This window comes from Physeter macrocephalus, chromosome 14 (genome assembly GCF_002837175.3).
Source record: "Physeter macrocephalus isolate SW-GA chromosome 14, ASM283717v5, whole genome shotgun sequence".
NCBI lineage: Eukaryota > Metazoa > Chordata > Mammalia > Artiodactyla > Physeteridae > Physeter > Physeter macrocephalus.
Window position 1 is genome coordinate 64,574,364 of NC_041227.1, and position 13,979 is coordinate 64,588,342.

The 13,979-nt window shown below is 44.4% G+C and overlaps 1 protein-coding gene across 3 annotated transcripts in view; it reads left to right on the plus strand.

The window, feature by feature from the left end:
- The first annotated feature begins 9,646 nt into the window (after window positions 1–9,646).
- Window positions 9,647–13,979, plus strand: part of RBBP6 (RB binding protein 6, ubiquitin ligase) — a 32,708-nt gene continuing 28,375 nt past the window's right edge. The window contains exons 1-2 of one of the 3 annotated variants that reach the window (XM_028498311.2): window positions 9,647–9,726; window positions 10,709–10,889. In XM_028498311.2, the coding sequence (XP_028354112.1) occupies window positions 10,724–10,889 (166 nt within the window). In that variant the 5' untranslated portion in view covers window positions 9,647–9,726; window positions 10,709–10,723. Of the gene's footprint in view, window positions 10,890–13,979 lie in introns of all 3 variants that reach the window. The other 2 variants (XM_028498310.2, XM_007105637.4) reach the window with 2 other exon arrangements.

A 13,979-nucleotide genomic window follows, 5' to 3' on the forward strand; every position in this document is an offset into this window, starting at 1 on the left:
ATACTTTCCATTGATCTATATGTTTGCGTTTGTGCCAGACCATACTGTTTTGATTACTGTAGCTTTGTAGTATAGTCTGAAGACAGGGAACCTGACTCCTCCAGCTCCGTTTTTCTTTCCCAAGATTGTTTTGGCTATTTGGGGTCTTTTGTGTTTCCATACAAATTAAAAATTTTTTTGTTCTAGTTCTGTGAAAAATGTCATTGGTAATTTGATCGGGATTATGAGTGTGGTTTTTTTGTTTTGTTTTGTCTTTTTACTTTGGCATCTATGCACTTAACTACATGCAACCTAGAATGTGGTGGTTCTTAATCCTGGCTGTGCATCAGAACCACCTGCATATCCCGCCAAGCCCTGCTGAATCAGACGCTTTGGGCTCTGCTTTGGAAAGAAGCTCCATGCCTCAACACAGAGTCAGGGCTCAAATATGGGCATGACTTTTCCCTCCCGTCTCCCTTTTTCTGCCTCCCTGGGGAAGATTTCTACCGCCAGCCTCTTCCTCTACCAAGTCTCAGACCTAGATAATTAGGTCTGACCCATTCCTGCCAGATCTATGTCACCAGCCTGCACAACAGGTGGAACAGGCTCCAGGAGCTGCAGGAAGAAACAGCTATCCTTTGGATCATCCTTCTCCACCTGTCGGAAGCCATAACCCTGATTACGTGACTGCTGGGAAGGATGCTATGAGCCATGGTGTATGTGCCACCCAATCTCTGCCTTCAAATAAACCACACCTGACAGCCCCATGCTATCCTGGGCCCCTTCAAGTTCCTGGAACCTCCCAGATGCTTCTGAAGGTAATTATAGTTCAGCTGTGGTACCAGCCATACTCAAATTGCCCTGAATGTTAACATGGGAGGGAGTTCTCATACACCTCTAGGACATTCCTCTCTAAGTCAAAATTTGTTCAAATGGCTTTTATGGTCCTACGTGATTGGGGCCCTGTGTATGCCTCTGGCCTAAGCCCTGTCACTCCCCATCGTTATCCATACCTCAGCCATCCCAGGCTTTTGACTGTCCCTAGATCACACCTCAGGACTCTTGCACATGCCACTCACCCCAGCTAGAAACTTCTTCCCTTAGAACCTCACACTCAAATGTCACCTCCTGGGCTTCCCTGGTGGCGCAGTGGTTGCGCGCCCGCCTGCCGATGCAGGGGAACCGGGTTCACGCCCCGGTCTGGGAGGATCCCGCGTGCTGCGGAGCGGCTGGGCCCGTAGGCCATGGCCGCTGGGCCTGCGCGTCCGGAGCCTGTGCTCCGCAACGGGAGAGGCCGCAGCGGGGGGCGGCCCGCATACCACAAAAAAAAAAAAAAAAAAAAAAATGTCACCTCCTCACAGAGGCCCTTCCTGACCATCCAGTGTTAAGTCACCCTCACCCACCGCCCTGTCACTCTCCATCTCCCTAACCCGGTTTAATTTTCTTCATAGCACTTATCACATTCTACTGTTAGCCTCTCTCTGCTTGTCTAGTTGCTTATTGTAGCTCTCCCCCATTAGATCGGAAGCTCCAGGATAGCAAAAGACTTGCACATCGTGTTCACTGCTGTATCCTGCATGCCTCGAGCAATGCCAGGAACAAGCTGTCACTCAATAAGCATCCGTGAGAGAATGATACCTTTGTCATCAGCAGCAAACTGAAGACAGGTAGACACCGGAAGCAGGCACAGGGGACAGACACGGCGAGGAACCCCACACAGGGTAAGTCAGCTCACCCACTGGGTTTGAATCCTGGCTGCATCACTACTAGCTGTGACCTTGGTCTCACCTCTGGGGGAAACTGGGCTTCCTTCTCTGATCCTCAGTTTTCCTCCTGCATAAAACCGGGAAAAGAATCAGACCTACCTCACAGTGTCATAGTAAAGGTAAAGGAGATACTACACTTTCATCATGCAGCACAGAGCCAGGCCCATTGGATCAACAATCCTGGATGCAGAGTGGGGTAGGGGCATGCACAAAGCCTGAGAGATGGCCTGTGTACCTAAAGGCACCCCTGTTTTCACTTCCTTAAAAGGTAGATTCAAGGCCACTGCCCTGTGTTAATCTACCAAGCTTGTTACTGCTGGAGAAGCCAGACAGAACCACTTATCAAGGGTCCTTTTGGGGTTCCACAAATAATTATCTGGGGCACCTGCCAGGTGCCTGAGGGAAGACAGATGAAGCAGATGAGGTCTGTGCCCTCTGAGAACTTAATCCAGGAGCAGAGACAAGATAAAACACAGGATCAAAGATAACAGAGGGTAACTGTGAGACGGAAGAAGGCTGGGGACAGTCTGTTGGCAGTGGATCAGCTTTGCTCCTGGTACACGAAGATAGGATGCCCCTCGCCGTGGGCCCCTCCATAGGACGCCTCTGCTCTCAAATAGAGTCGTGCTTAGGAGACCGTCCTCCCCAGCCAGGCACACCCTGTTTTAAATCATGGATCCTGTGTGACCTCAAGCACATGACTTCACCTCTCTGAACCTCATCGCCTCGTTTATAAAATGAGGATAATATTAGGACCTATTTGCAGGGTTCTTGGGAGAATTTAAGGAGCTTTGCATTAAAAATACTTGGCACGGGGCGTGGTGAATAGGAAACGGGGGTGGGGGGGCAAATGCCAGCCAGAGTTGTGGTGTTGTTATGTTTATCCAAATGGGAAGCGCATCAAAGAAACATCTCTAGCGTCTGCCACTTGAATTTATTTACATGGTGCTTGTGTGCCAGACAAAGTCAGGGAATTGTCTTGACAAACATATGAGGAAGGTACTATTTTTCTCATCTTTTTTTTTTTTACGCATAACATAAAATGTATCACCTTAACCATTTTTAAGCGTACAGCTTATTAGTGTTAAGCGTATTTGTTGTGCAACAGATCTCTAGAACTTTTTCATCTAGCAAAACTGAAACACTTCCCATTTCCCGCTCCGCCAACCCCTACTTTCTGTTTCTAGGAAAACACTATTTCAACTCTGTTTCACAAATCAAGAAAACCAAGACCAGCTACATACTTTGTGGGACTCAGGGCCAAATGAAAATGAAACTTGGGGCTTCCCTGGTGGCGCAGCGGTTGCGCGTCCGCCTGCTGATGCAGGGGAACCGGGTTTGCGCCCCGGTCTGGGAGGATCCCACATGCCGCGGAGCGGCTGGGCCCGTGAGCCATGGCCGCTGGGCCTGCGCGTCCGGAGCCTGTGCTCCGCAACGGGAGAGGCCACAGCAGAGGGAGGCCCGCATACCACAAAAAAAAAAAAAAAAAAAAAAAAAAAAAAGAAAATGAAACTTAAAAGGAATGTCTAGACCTCAATATCAGAGCATTAAACCAAGAACAGGACCCTTCTGAGTGCAGTCACACAGGGCCCATGAAACAGGTCCCAGAGGAAAACAAGGTCCAGAGAAGTTAAGTACTTTCCCAAGGTCACACAGCAAGTTTGGGAGCCTCTAAAATTACATGATTTCCCTTACTTACTGTAAACGCCCTGCAGGCAGGGGCTTTGATATATTCACTGCCGATTGCCCAGCAGCCAGCACAATGCCTGCCACACATTGGCACTCGTTACAAAGTTCGTATCTGGGGGAATGAATGAATAGGTCACATTCATCCTACAGAGAAGAGGCTTCTCCAAGTTTCTGAGCTCTACCTCAGCTCTGACGCAATAACATTCCCATTCCTACTCGTCCTTTTTTTTTCTTAACATCTTTATTGGAGTATAATTTCTTTACAATGGTGTGTTAGTTTCTGCTGTACAACAAAATGAATCAGCTATATGTATACATATATCCCCGTATCCCCTCCATCTTGCGTCACCCTCCCATCCTCCCTATCTCACCTCTCTAGGTGGTCACAAAGCACGGAACTACTCATCTTTTGCGTTTACCTAGAGCCCTCGCATTCCTAGGAGAAGCAAGCGTGGCATGTGTCTATCTCTACATAATGTCCCCTGGCACTTTTATGAGGCCACACCTCTTCAGAACATTCCTGGTTTTGAGTCCCACTTTTATGAGGTGAAGTTAGAAGACACAGGACAATATGAGGTCCCTGGTGGCACGTTCTGGCTCCATGTCCCTAGGTCACCCAGAGTCTGAGGGTCAAGTCGCCTCTCTGATCTGAACACAAGAAAACTAGAACAGAATTATACAAGTATAAGCAAAACATGAGGTTTTTTGTTTTGTTTTTTACAGTTATGGCATTAAGTGCTACAAGAGTTTAGGAAGCTAGCTAATTTTGGTTTCTTTGAAAGGGACTTCATTTTTCTGTCTGTTTGTGAGATTCTTTGCTGGTAGTGGGAAAAAGGGAGGGCTGGAACTTCAGGAGCACATCAGTGGATTAATCATAACCCTGATCTCATGACCTCTTGTCATCATTGCTCTGTGCATGGCTCCCTTGTAGTTTAATTGTTCTTTCTTTCTTTCTTTTCATTAAAATAATGAATACCTGTGAACCTACCCAAGACCAAGATCATTACCAACAACTCTGGGTTCCTCTTCTGTATCTCATCCTTCCTTCTCAGAAGTAACGAGTCTCCTGAATTTTGTGTTTTCCAGTTGTCTTTTTGCAGATGTGTTATATCCGTATGACTAACTAAATAACGCATTGTTTAGTTTTACTAGTTTTTGAATTTCACAGAAAGGGTATTATATAATACGCCATCTTCTGAGACTTGCTTTTTTGATTCAAGAACAGCTAAAAAGATTCCCATCACAATATTGTTACATGTAGCTGTATTTTACTTATTTTCACTGCTGTACAATATTCTAGTGTCTGGATGGATTTTAATGAATCTATTCTCATGGCATGGGCATTTGGGTTGTTTCAGCTTTTTGTTATTAAAAAGAGAGCCTCCATGAAATTCTTGTGCAAGTACACGAGTTAAATTTTGCCTTGGGTATATAACCAATATAATATGAGAAAGATACTATATGTATATTTTTTCTTTTGGGGTGGGAGAGTGTTGCGTGGCTTGTGGGATCTTGGTTCCTCAACCAGGGATTGAACCCAGGCCCTCAGCAGTGGAAGCACAGAGTCCTAACCACTGGACTGCCAGGGAATTTCCAAGATACTGTATTTCTGGTCTTTTTTTTTTTCATGTAACACAAAATTTATCATCTTAAACATTTTTAACTGTATGCTTTTGTAGTGTTAGATATATTCACTTTTTTGTATAACTAGAATTAGAATTTTTTCGTCCTGCAAAACTGAAAGTCTATGCCAATTGAACATCTCCTCCTCATTTTTCCCCTCCCCCAACCCCTACTTTCTGTTTCTAGGAAAGTAGCATTTTAACTCTGTTTCACAAATCAAGGAGTGGAATTATTGATTCATGGGGTATAGGAATGCTCAGTTTTGCCAGAGAATCCCAAACTGTTTCTCCAAATGACTGTTCCAGTGCATACTCCCCCATGATCACAGGGGAGCCCACTGTTCCCCATCTCCCACACATGGTATTATCATAATTTTTTTTGCCACACCGCATGACTTACGGGGATCCTAGGTCTGGGACCAGGGATTGAACCTTTGCCCTCAGCAGTGAAAGCACCAAGTCCTAACCACTGGACTGCCAGGGAATTCCCAGTCAAACTTCTCAATTTTGCCAAATGAATGAGTGTTGAGTGAATACATGAATTAACGGTGGAGGGAAAATAGGTTGCTCATATCAGTTTTCAAAAACTCAGTTCATATGAGGACTTAAATAATCAATGACCTTCAGCTTTCAGCAAATTAAATGTGCCTTAAAATGCTGCTAAGAAGGCAAAATGGAAGGAGTCAAACATAAGGTTGCAAAAATATTCTAAAAACTAAAATCATCTATCTATTATAAATAGACGTAAGATAAAAATAGTTTAAAAACAAAGTCCCTTTATAGATCATATTGTCGTTTGCATCAAATCATAATATATATATTTATGCTTTTTTCTTTGTTAACAATTATTTCACAATTTTATTTTTATTTATTTATTTTTTTAAGAAATTTTTTTTTTAAACAAGTTATTTATTTATTTATTTATTTTCGGCTGCATTGGGTCTTCGTTGCTGTGCGCGGGCTTTCTCTAGTTGCAGAGAGCGCGGGGGCTACTCTTCGTTGTGGTACGCAGGCTTCTCACTGCGGTGGCTTCTCACTGCGGAGCACGGGCTGGTGGCTTCTCATTGCGGAGCACGGGCTCTAGGCACGTGGGCTTCAGTAGTTGCGGCATGCGGGCTCAGTAGTTGTGGCTCACGGGCTCTAGATCACAGGCTCAGTAGATGTGGCGCACAGGCTTAGTTGCTCTGCGGCATGTGGGATCTTCCCGGACCTGGGATCGAACCTGTGTCCCCTGCATTGGCAGGAGGATTCTCAACCACTGCGCTACCAGGGATGCCCCGCAATTTTAAAAGGGATAAAATGATCTTTGCTCTGTGTATCCTATACACAAAAATATTCAAATAGATTACAGAGTTTAATTTAAACTCAGGAAGCTCATACATAAACTAGAAGGACACATAAGCAAATAAATATCTAAAGTGGGTGCTGAATGGCCAGGAACTACTTTTTTAAGTATACAAATAAAGGTAAAAACCATGAAGGAGAGAATTCCCTGGCGGACTAGTAGTTAGGATTTGGCACTTTGATTGTCGAGAGCGTGGGTTTAGTCCCTGGTTAGGGAACTAAGTTCCTGTAAGCTAAGTGGTTCGGCAAAAAAAAAAAAAAAGTGAAGGGAAAAAGACTGATAGATTCTATTAAAAACGCAAAAATTTTTGTAGGCCCCAATATTAAATAAATATAAACGTAATATAAGGGCAATCAATCAACCATCTGGGGAAGAGACATTGGTGGTATGGGGATATATGTATCTACCTTTGATGAATTTGGCCTGAGAGTGTGCAGGCCAGAGTAAGAATCTGGTGATGTCACTGCTACTGGGGCACTTGGGGGATTGGATTATAAATGTATATAAATACAGTCTCCGTGGGGGCAGGCCTCACTCTAACTTCTGGAGCCTGGGTAGTAGTCCAAGTCCCCTGCAGTGAACAGGCAGAGCTTCTTCAGTCTCCCAATTAGGAAATTTTAGCAAAAGGAAATAAGGTAAGAGATCTACTAAATGTATGTGTTTGATGGAGGTATGAGGGTACAGTGGGTTTGAGAATAACAAAGGTATGAAATCCTAGATGTGAGAGCCCCAAAATTGCTACAGAGGAGGAGCTTGGAAAGGGGTGCTTCATTCACCATAGGTATAGCACAAAAGGCTTTTCAAGGGCTTACAAAAATATTGGGGAGGTGGGTACAGCAGTGGCAGGGAATGTAGTTCCATATAACCAAAAGAAATTTACAAAATTGATATTAGTAAAGGAATTTAATGAAATGGACCAAATGTAACATTTTGTCAATTAGTCAAGCAGCTCAGTTAATCTCATCAGGGACTTCCCTGGTGGTGCAGTGGTTAAGAATCCGCCTGCCAATGTGGGTTCGATCCCTGGTCCGGGAAGATCCCACATGCCTCGGAGCAACTAAGCCCGTGCGACACAACCACTGAGCCTGCGCTCTAGAGCCCGCAAGCCACAACTACTGAAGGCCACACGCCTACAGCCTGTGCTCCACAACAAGAGAAGCCCCGCAACGAGAAGCCCACCCACCGCAATGAAGAGTAGCCCCCGCTCGCCGCAACTAGAGAAAGCCCGCGCACAGCAACAAAGACCCAACGCAGCCAAAAATAAATAAATAAATAAATTTTAAAAAATCTCATCAAAAGTATATTTAATGTGGGTTGTGGGTACATTTTGACCTGTTTGATGTGATAAGGCCTGAGCTCTCCATAAATGAGTGCCAAGGGTGAACAAAGCTTTGTATAGGGCTCTTGGCTGAGGAGAACGGTTGGACCAAGTCATACCACTGACTGTATTCTTTCAAAGTACACTTACTCCTCTTCTGGCAGGGGTCTGATCTACTCTACCCTAAGGGTGTGGCCTCCTTTGAATCCCGTCAGGTTGATTAATTAAATTGGGTGTGGAGGAATTAACCAAAGACCCCTTTTGAGGCAGGGATACCAAGACGATTTGCCATTCTCTTGTCCAGTTTTTCTTTCATTAGATGTGATTTTTCCCCCTTTCATTCACGCAGAGATTTTTTTCAAGAAAAGCAGCTGTTCTACAGTGGACCCAAGAGCAAGAAAATTTTAGTGAGTTACCAAAGATAAAGGAGAGAGAAATTTGTTACATATGAAAAGCACTGATGATAATGTGGTTGAATTAAATTGTATTTGTGTCTCTGGGACTGCCCTTGATTTGCCAAAATCTTATCGCTATGGTATTTCTATAGGTCACATAAAAATGTATTTAGTTATTCAACAGACATTTCTTGAGTGCCTACTATGTCCAAGCAGTGTTCTAAGAGCTGGGGATACAGTATAAGCAAAAGAGACAAAAATCCCTTTTCTCAGCTGAAGGGGAGACAGAGGATTTAAAAGTAAACATACACCCTGTAAGTAATGATGAGTGAGTGCTTGGAAGAAAATTAAGAGTAAAGGAATGGAGAATGATGACGGTGCTATTTAGATAAGGTGGCCTCAGGAGACTTTTACAATAAGATAATTGATTTAAACCGAGTTCAGTAAGAATTTGGAGTGTGTATTTAGGAAGTCCCTGGTAAACTTTGCCACGTCTTGGCTGTGTGACCTTGCTCCCAGTGACTAACTTCTCTGAGCCCAGCCTGTAAAATTCAGAGAGGATGCGGAAAATGCATTTGTAAATAATAGTGATTACTGCAGTTTATGAACACAATTTCATTACATTATGAATTTTATGGATGTAATAATAACTTCCCCATGCACCAAGGAAAAAATATTCCAATCTACCGAGGGGGTTCTTGGTACAGTTCCCGGCATGTATAATTAGCGATGGAATTTCGGACCCCGCCACTGAGCAGACATTCCCCTGATTCTGCGAATTCAGAAAGTGCATGATCGCTCGCTAGCTTCAGTTCCCTTATTTATAAATTGGAGATAACGGTAGTGCTGACCACGTCCGGTTTTTTGTTGATGTTGTTAAACTAACATTTATTGAGCCACATTGAACCATGTGCCAGGGACGGTCCTAAACAATGGAAATGTATTCATTAATTTAATCTCTAACAGCCCAGTAAACCAAATACGATTTTTTAAACGACATTTTATAATATAACCGAGGAAACTAAGGCACAGAGGAGTAAAATCTAGAGTCCCCACAGCTAGGATTCCAACCCAAACAACTAGGCTCCCGAGCGTGGAAATACTGTAAAGCCCTTACCCCCCAGCTCAGCCCAATAGTAAGAGCTCAATATATCTTTACAGTAGTGGTTGTTATCAATTCGAGCCCGGGGCTGCTCCAGAATTTCTCCTTAGGAAGAGCTTTAGGTAACCAGTTTGTTGTAAGAGGATGCTAGGGGGTGCTTGCATAGCAACCATAGTTTACTGCATTTCAACCATAATGCTTATTTAAATTGGGGAGAGGAATCGATGGTTTCCCCCCCCCCCCCACTTTGAGGCAGATGGTTTCTTCCGTTCTCCCGGATGGTTTAGGTTCCGCGCTCGGGAGTCACAAAGCGCGGGGTCACGTGGGCGGGCCGGTGCGCTTTGTGACGCCGAAGGCCCCGCCCTTCGTCCCGCCTATGAGCGCACGTCAGGCCCGCCCCGCGCGCGCCGCCCGTGCAATCCCTGCTTAAGAGACCCCGGAGTGGGGCGCTCGCCCGAAGCCAGGCCGCGTCCGCCATAGTGTCTGGTTTGGAGGTGTCGCCGGCTCCTGGTGAGGGCCCGAGAGCGGCAGGGGGGCGAAACAAAAAGGGAGTCGGCGGAGCCCTCTCCGTTGCCCGGCGATTTCCGGGCCTAATCTTGCGTTACTGGGCCGAAAGGCGACGGGAGCGAAAGGCGAGAGAAGCACGGAGCACTCGGCGAGAGGAAGCGTCAGGGAGCCTCGGCGGCGTCGCCAGGGTCAGCCGAAGCCACCCGGCCGCTGGCTGGGGCCCGGGGTGGTGAGGAGGCGCTGTGAGGCCTAGCCGAGGCCTAGTACCGGCTTTGTGTTTGAGGCGGCGTTGGCGGCGGCGGCGGCGGCGGGGGGGAGGCGGAGCTGGGGGCGGCCTGCGGGAAGGCCTCTCCTCCGCCGACCGCGCGTTTTGGCCTAGGCCGCGGGGCCGCCTGTGGCCTCCGGGGAGCAGGCGAAAGGGGTCTGTGTGTGGTGGGGGCCTGGGCCTGGGGCAGCCGACGCCGGTCGTCCGGAAGCCAGGAGGAGGCGAGAGGCCGCTCGTGGACTCCGGGCCTAGGCCCTCTCCCCTCAACCTTCTCCCGGGGCCTGGGTCACCCCCGTCCACGGAGAGAGAGACCAACCGGGAGGTGCGGCCGCGCTATGGACCCCTGACCCCGCGGGGTCGCTCGGACTTTAACGTGTGGACTGACCGCTACTGACTGCACCGCCTGCCCCCGTCTCCTGCCGGCCCTTAGCATGAGCGAGGGGGACCCAGCGGGGTGACATTGTGCCCGTTGGCGGATTCTCGCTTGCCCCCTGCCCCGTCCTCGTCCACCTCCTCCCACATGAAGCGATTCTGAATATCTGGGGGGGGGGTTCTGGATTATTGTTTTTACGAACCCCCGCTTGTGGTTGAGGGGTTATTTAATCTGAGGCCTTAGGGTCCTTCGGTGTCTCTGAGTGTTCTGTGTGTGTACATATTTTGCTCTTAAGTTTATAAATATACATATATTGAGCGTGTCCACGTCTCCTCGCTGAACCTTAGGAATCCTTTGGCACCATGTCCTGTGTGCATTATAAATTTTCCTCTAAACTCAACTATGATACCGTCACCTTTGATGGGCTCCACATCTCCCTCTGCGACTTAAAGAAGCAGATTATGGGGAGAGAGAAGCTGAAAGCTGCCGACTGCGACCTGCAGATCACCAACGCGCAGACGAAAGAAGGTAAGAGCCACAGGGGCTCCAGATCCTCGCTGGTGGAAGAGAGATGCTGGTGGCGAGGTGCCTGGCAGGAGACTAACCGCCATGATGTCTCCTGTGGGACTGTTCTTTCAAATACTTTGGGGACGACTTTCATTGATAGCCAAGGGTTGCAGCAGTCAGCCCTGGAGTTTGACTTATTTGATTTCTGCGTACTTGGATCATCTGGAACAGGCTGATCCCCAATCGTGCAAGTCTGATGATTCCTCCCAAATGATTTTTTAAAACGAGGATTTCCGTGGCACAGGATGGGGGTGTCGTCCAGGTTCTCTGATTGCTTGCCCTGGGGCGTTTTCTAACCTGTTTTTCATCAGAAGGAGGGGAGGAGCGCATAAGCCAGGCTGCTTATTTGTTAAAGCAGCACTAGAGATACTTTTCTAACTTTCTAACCTAACCACGTTTGGGGGTTTAATGGCAAATTCTGTGTTCTCTTCTCCCTCCCCTGATTTATTTAGTTAGTTTTAATTTTTGGAGTTGCCTGCGTTGTGGTGAAAGATCCTCACTTTAATGTTTGAGAGGATTTAATCCAGCCAGTCTTTAATGTTGGAATTGCTTTTGGAACTTGGTATATTCCGGTGTGACCACTTTTGTCTTGTGTGTAAATTCCAGAATTAGTAATGCAGTAATTAGGTAGTTGAACTCTTAGTTCATCACATTACTCTTAAACTTTAGCAATATCGTAAAGATCAAAAGTACAGGTTTTTCTTTTTTAATAGTAATTGCTAGACTTTACATGATTATGTTGATACTAGGATACTGAAAAATAGTCGGCTGCTACCATATGAGTAGATTATTTATAGAAGCCACTCATTGGAATCTTTAGTTCTTTCTCCTTTTTAAAAGCGTTTTATATAAAATATTGAGAATGTAGTATAGGTATGAGAATGAGACAAAATGGCCTTTTCAGATTCTGGCTTTGAACTTGTTTTGGTTTCTTTTTCGCACTACTGTAATGCTGATGTGTAGTTTTTTAGTAGGTCAGTCTTTTGAATTTTACTGATGGGATGAGAAGAAGTGAAGTGAACTGCTAGTTAGGGTATTTCATTGATCACTAAATTTGGCTTAAGGTGGAACATGGGTTCTTTTAGTTGAAATTTGGGGGGGCCCCCACGTCTAGCGTATAGTTTGGTAGGTAGAGTAACTCTTGTCATGTACAAGAGCTGTTTTCCATTTATTAGTACATCCAGACATAACTATAATTGTGTTATGTTAAGAAACAGTACTACTGGCATATCACAACTCAAAAATACTCAATAGGAAGAACTTTATATACTCATTTGATAATACATGAAAGAATAGTCTCCACTCCCCCCCCGCCCTTTTTTTCAGTGTATCAGACCTAAGGGACACTTCATGTGAGGCTTTGGTAATTGTAATTATGTGGGAAAATTATTGGGGATCATGAACAGTTGAGAAACAGCTTTTAAAAATAGTATTCAAGAAAATACCTTGAAGATATTCTTTAAGGCCACAAAAGCATCTCTTAAGCATTGTAGTCACGCTTAACAGAACAGATGGATTTATATGAATTTTATGCCATCTTGATACGTTAGTGATACTTAAAGAATGAGAGGAAAGAAAATATAAATGAAATTAGAGAATATTAAGGCAATTTTAATCACATACTACGCAATTTCATATTTTACTGGAGTATAACAGGATTTAATCATTTAAGGCTAGACTTTGTCCATCTTTTCCACCTAATAATTGATAACAACTTGGTTAAACTGGAGTAAATTATTGTTGATGGAATTCTTGTCCATGAATTTAAGAGTTTTGTCATGTGTTGTTTTTTTTTCTAAGCCAGGAAATTATATGATACGTTATTTTTACAAACGCTGAAAGCAGGGAAGTGCTTTGCCCAGCAGCATATTTTTTATGTATTTGTGAACTGTCATTATTGGAGAAAGCTTTGCTATTAGATTGGTTAAGAGAAGAGAAAATTTGCATCTTATGCAGTCCTCAAATTAGGAGAGAAAAAGATATCTAGGCACTTAATGAGTTTTATGAGAAATAGCATCCAGTGTCACAAGGCAGCTGAGTAAGAATGCCACTTGGTTTTAGCACCGTCCAGTCAATTAAAGAGGACGGAATAAATATTTATAGCTTCATAGTTAGGAGATTGCCTAGGAAAGAATGCCGAACTGGATCACTTTCGTTTGTTTGAATTAATGTTTCTATCATGTTTCTGTAAAACATTCCTTACAGTTTTGGAAATCTGTCCATGTTTAGGACTCTTACATCTTAATTAGACTAAAATGCTTGGATCAGAATTTCATGTTTTAGATTTAAGAATTCTTCTTTATTTCTAGACTGTATTTCAAAATGAATCTCAAATTATCTTTTTTAATGTTTTTCCTGAATAAACTTGTTTTCCTAATTTTCTGCTTATTTGCAGTCCCCCTCCAAAAAAAAAAAAACCACACACACACACACACACACACACACAGCAAAACAACCTTTATCCTGAACTTAGTGTGAAAGATTTGGAAGCTGAGGATGAAGTATTTTCAAGACTGTTTCTCCATTTCTTAAATTCATCTTGTTTTTCATTTCATCCATAGTCTTCATGTTTTTGGATCTGAAGTGACAGTGTTGCATAGAATGGGTCTTTTGAAGCTAACAGGCTACTTATTAAGGAGGTATTTAAAGGGTAAGAAATCATCAGTGTAATTCAGGTACTTTAAAAGGTCAACTAGAAAGTATGTGGCATCAGGGCACCAGACTTTAAGCTTGACAGAGCACTGTGTTGATCAAATGAATAAGTTGGCTCATGAACATATTTGCTATTTGTTCCCACAGTGAGCTCTTTTGAGGGTTGTTACATAGGCAGAAGCTTAACTGTCCTGTGTTTGACACCAAGTTTTGGTTCCAGAATTTTAAAAGATACCCCATCCCCCCTGCTCCCAGTTTTTCTTACTCAGCTTGGAATTTGGGACTATCCTGAACTATTCAAAAGATAATGATGGTAGTCTTACATTGGTATGCGAAATCTAGGAAATTGCTTCACTCTAATTGGATACTTGTGAAGATACAGTTACTACCTGAAATATA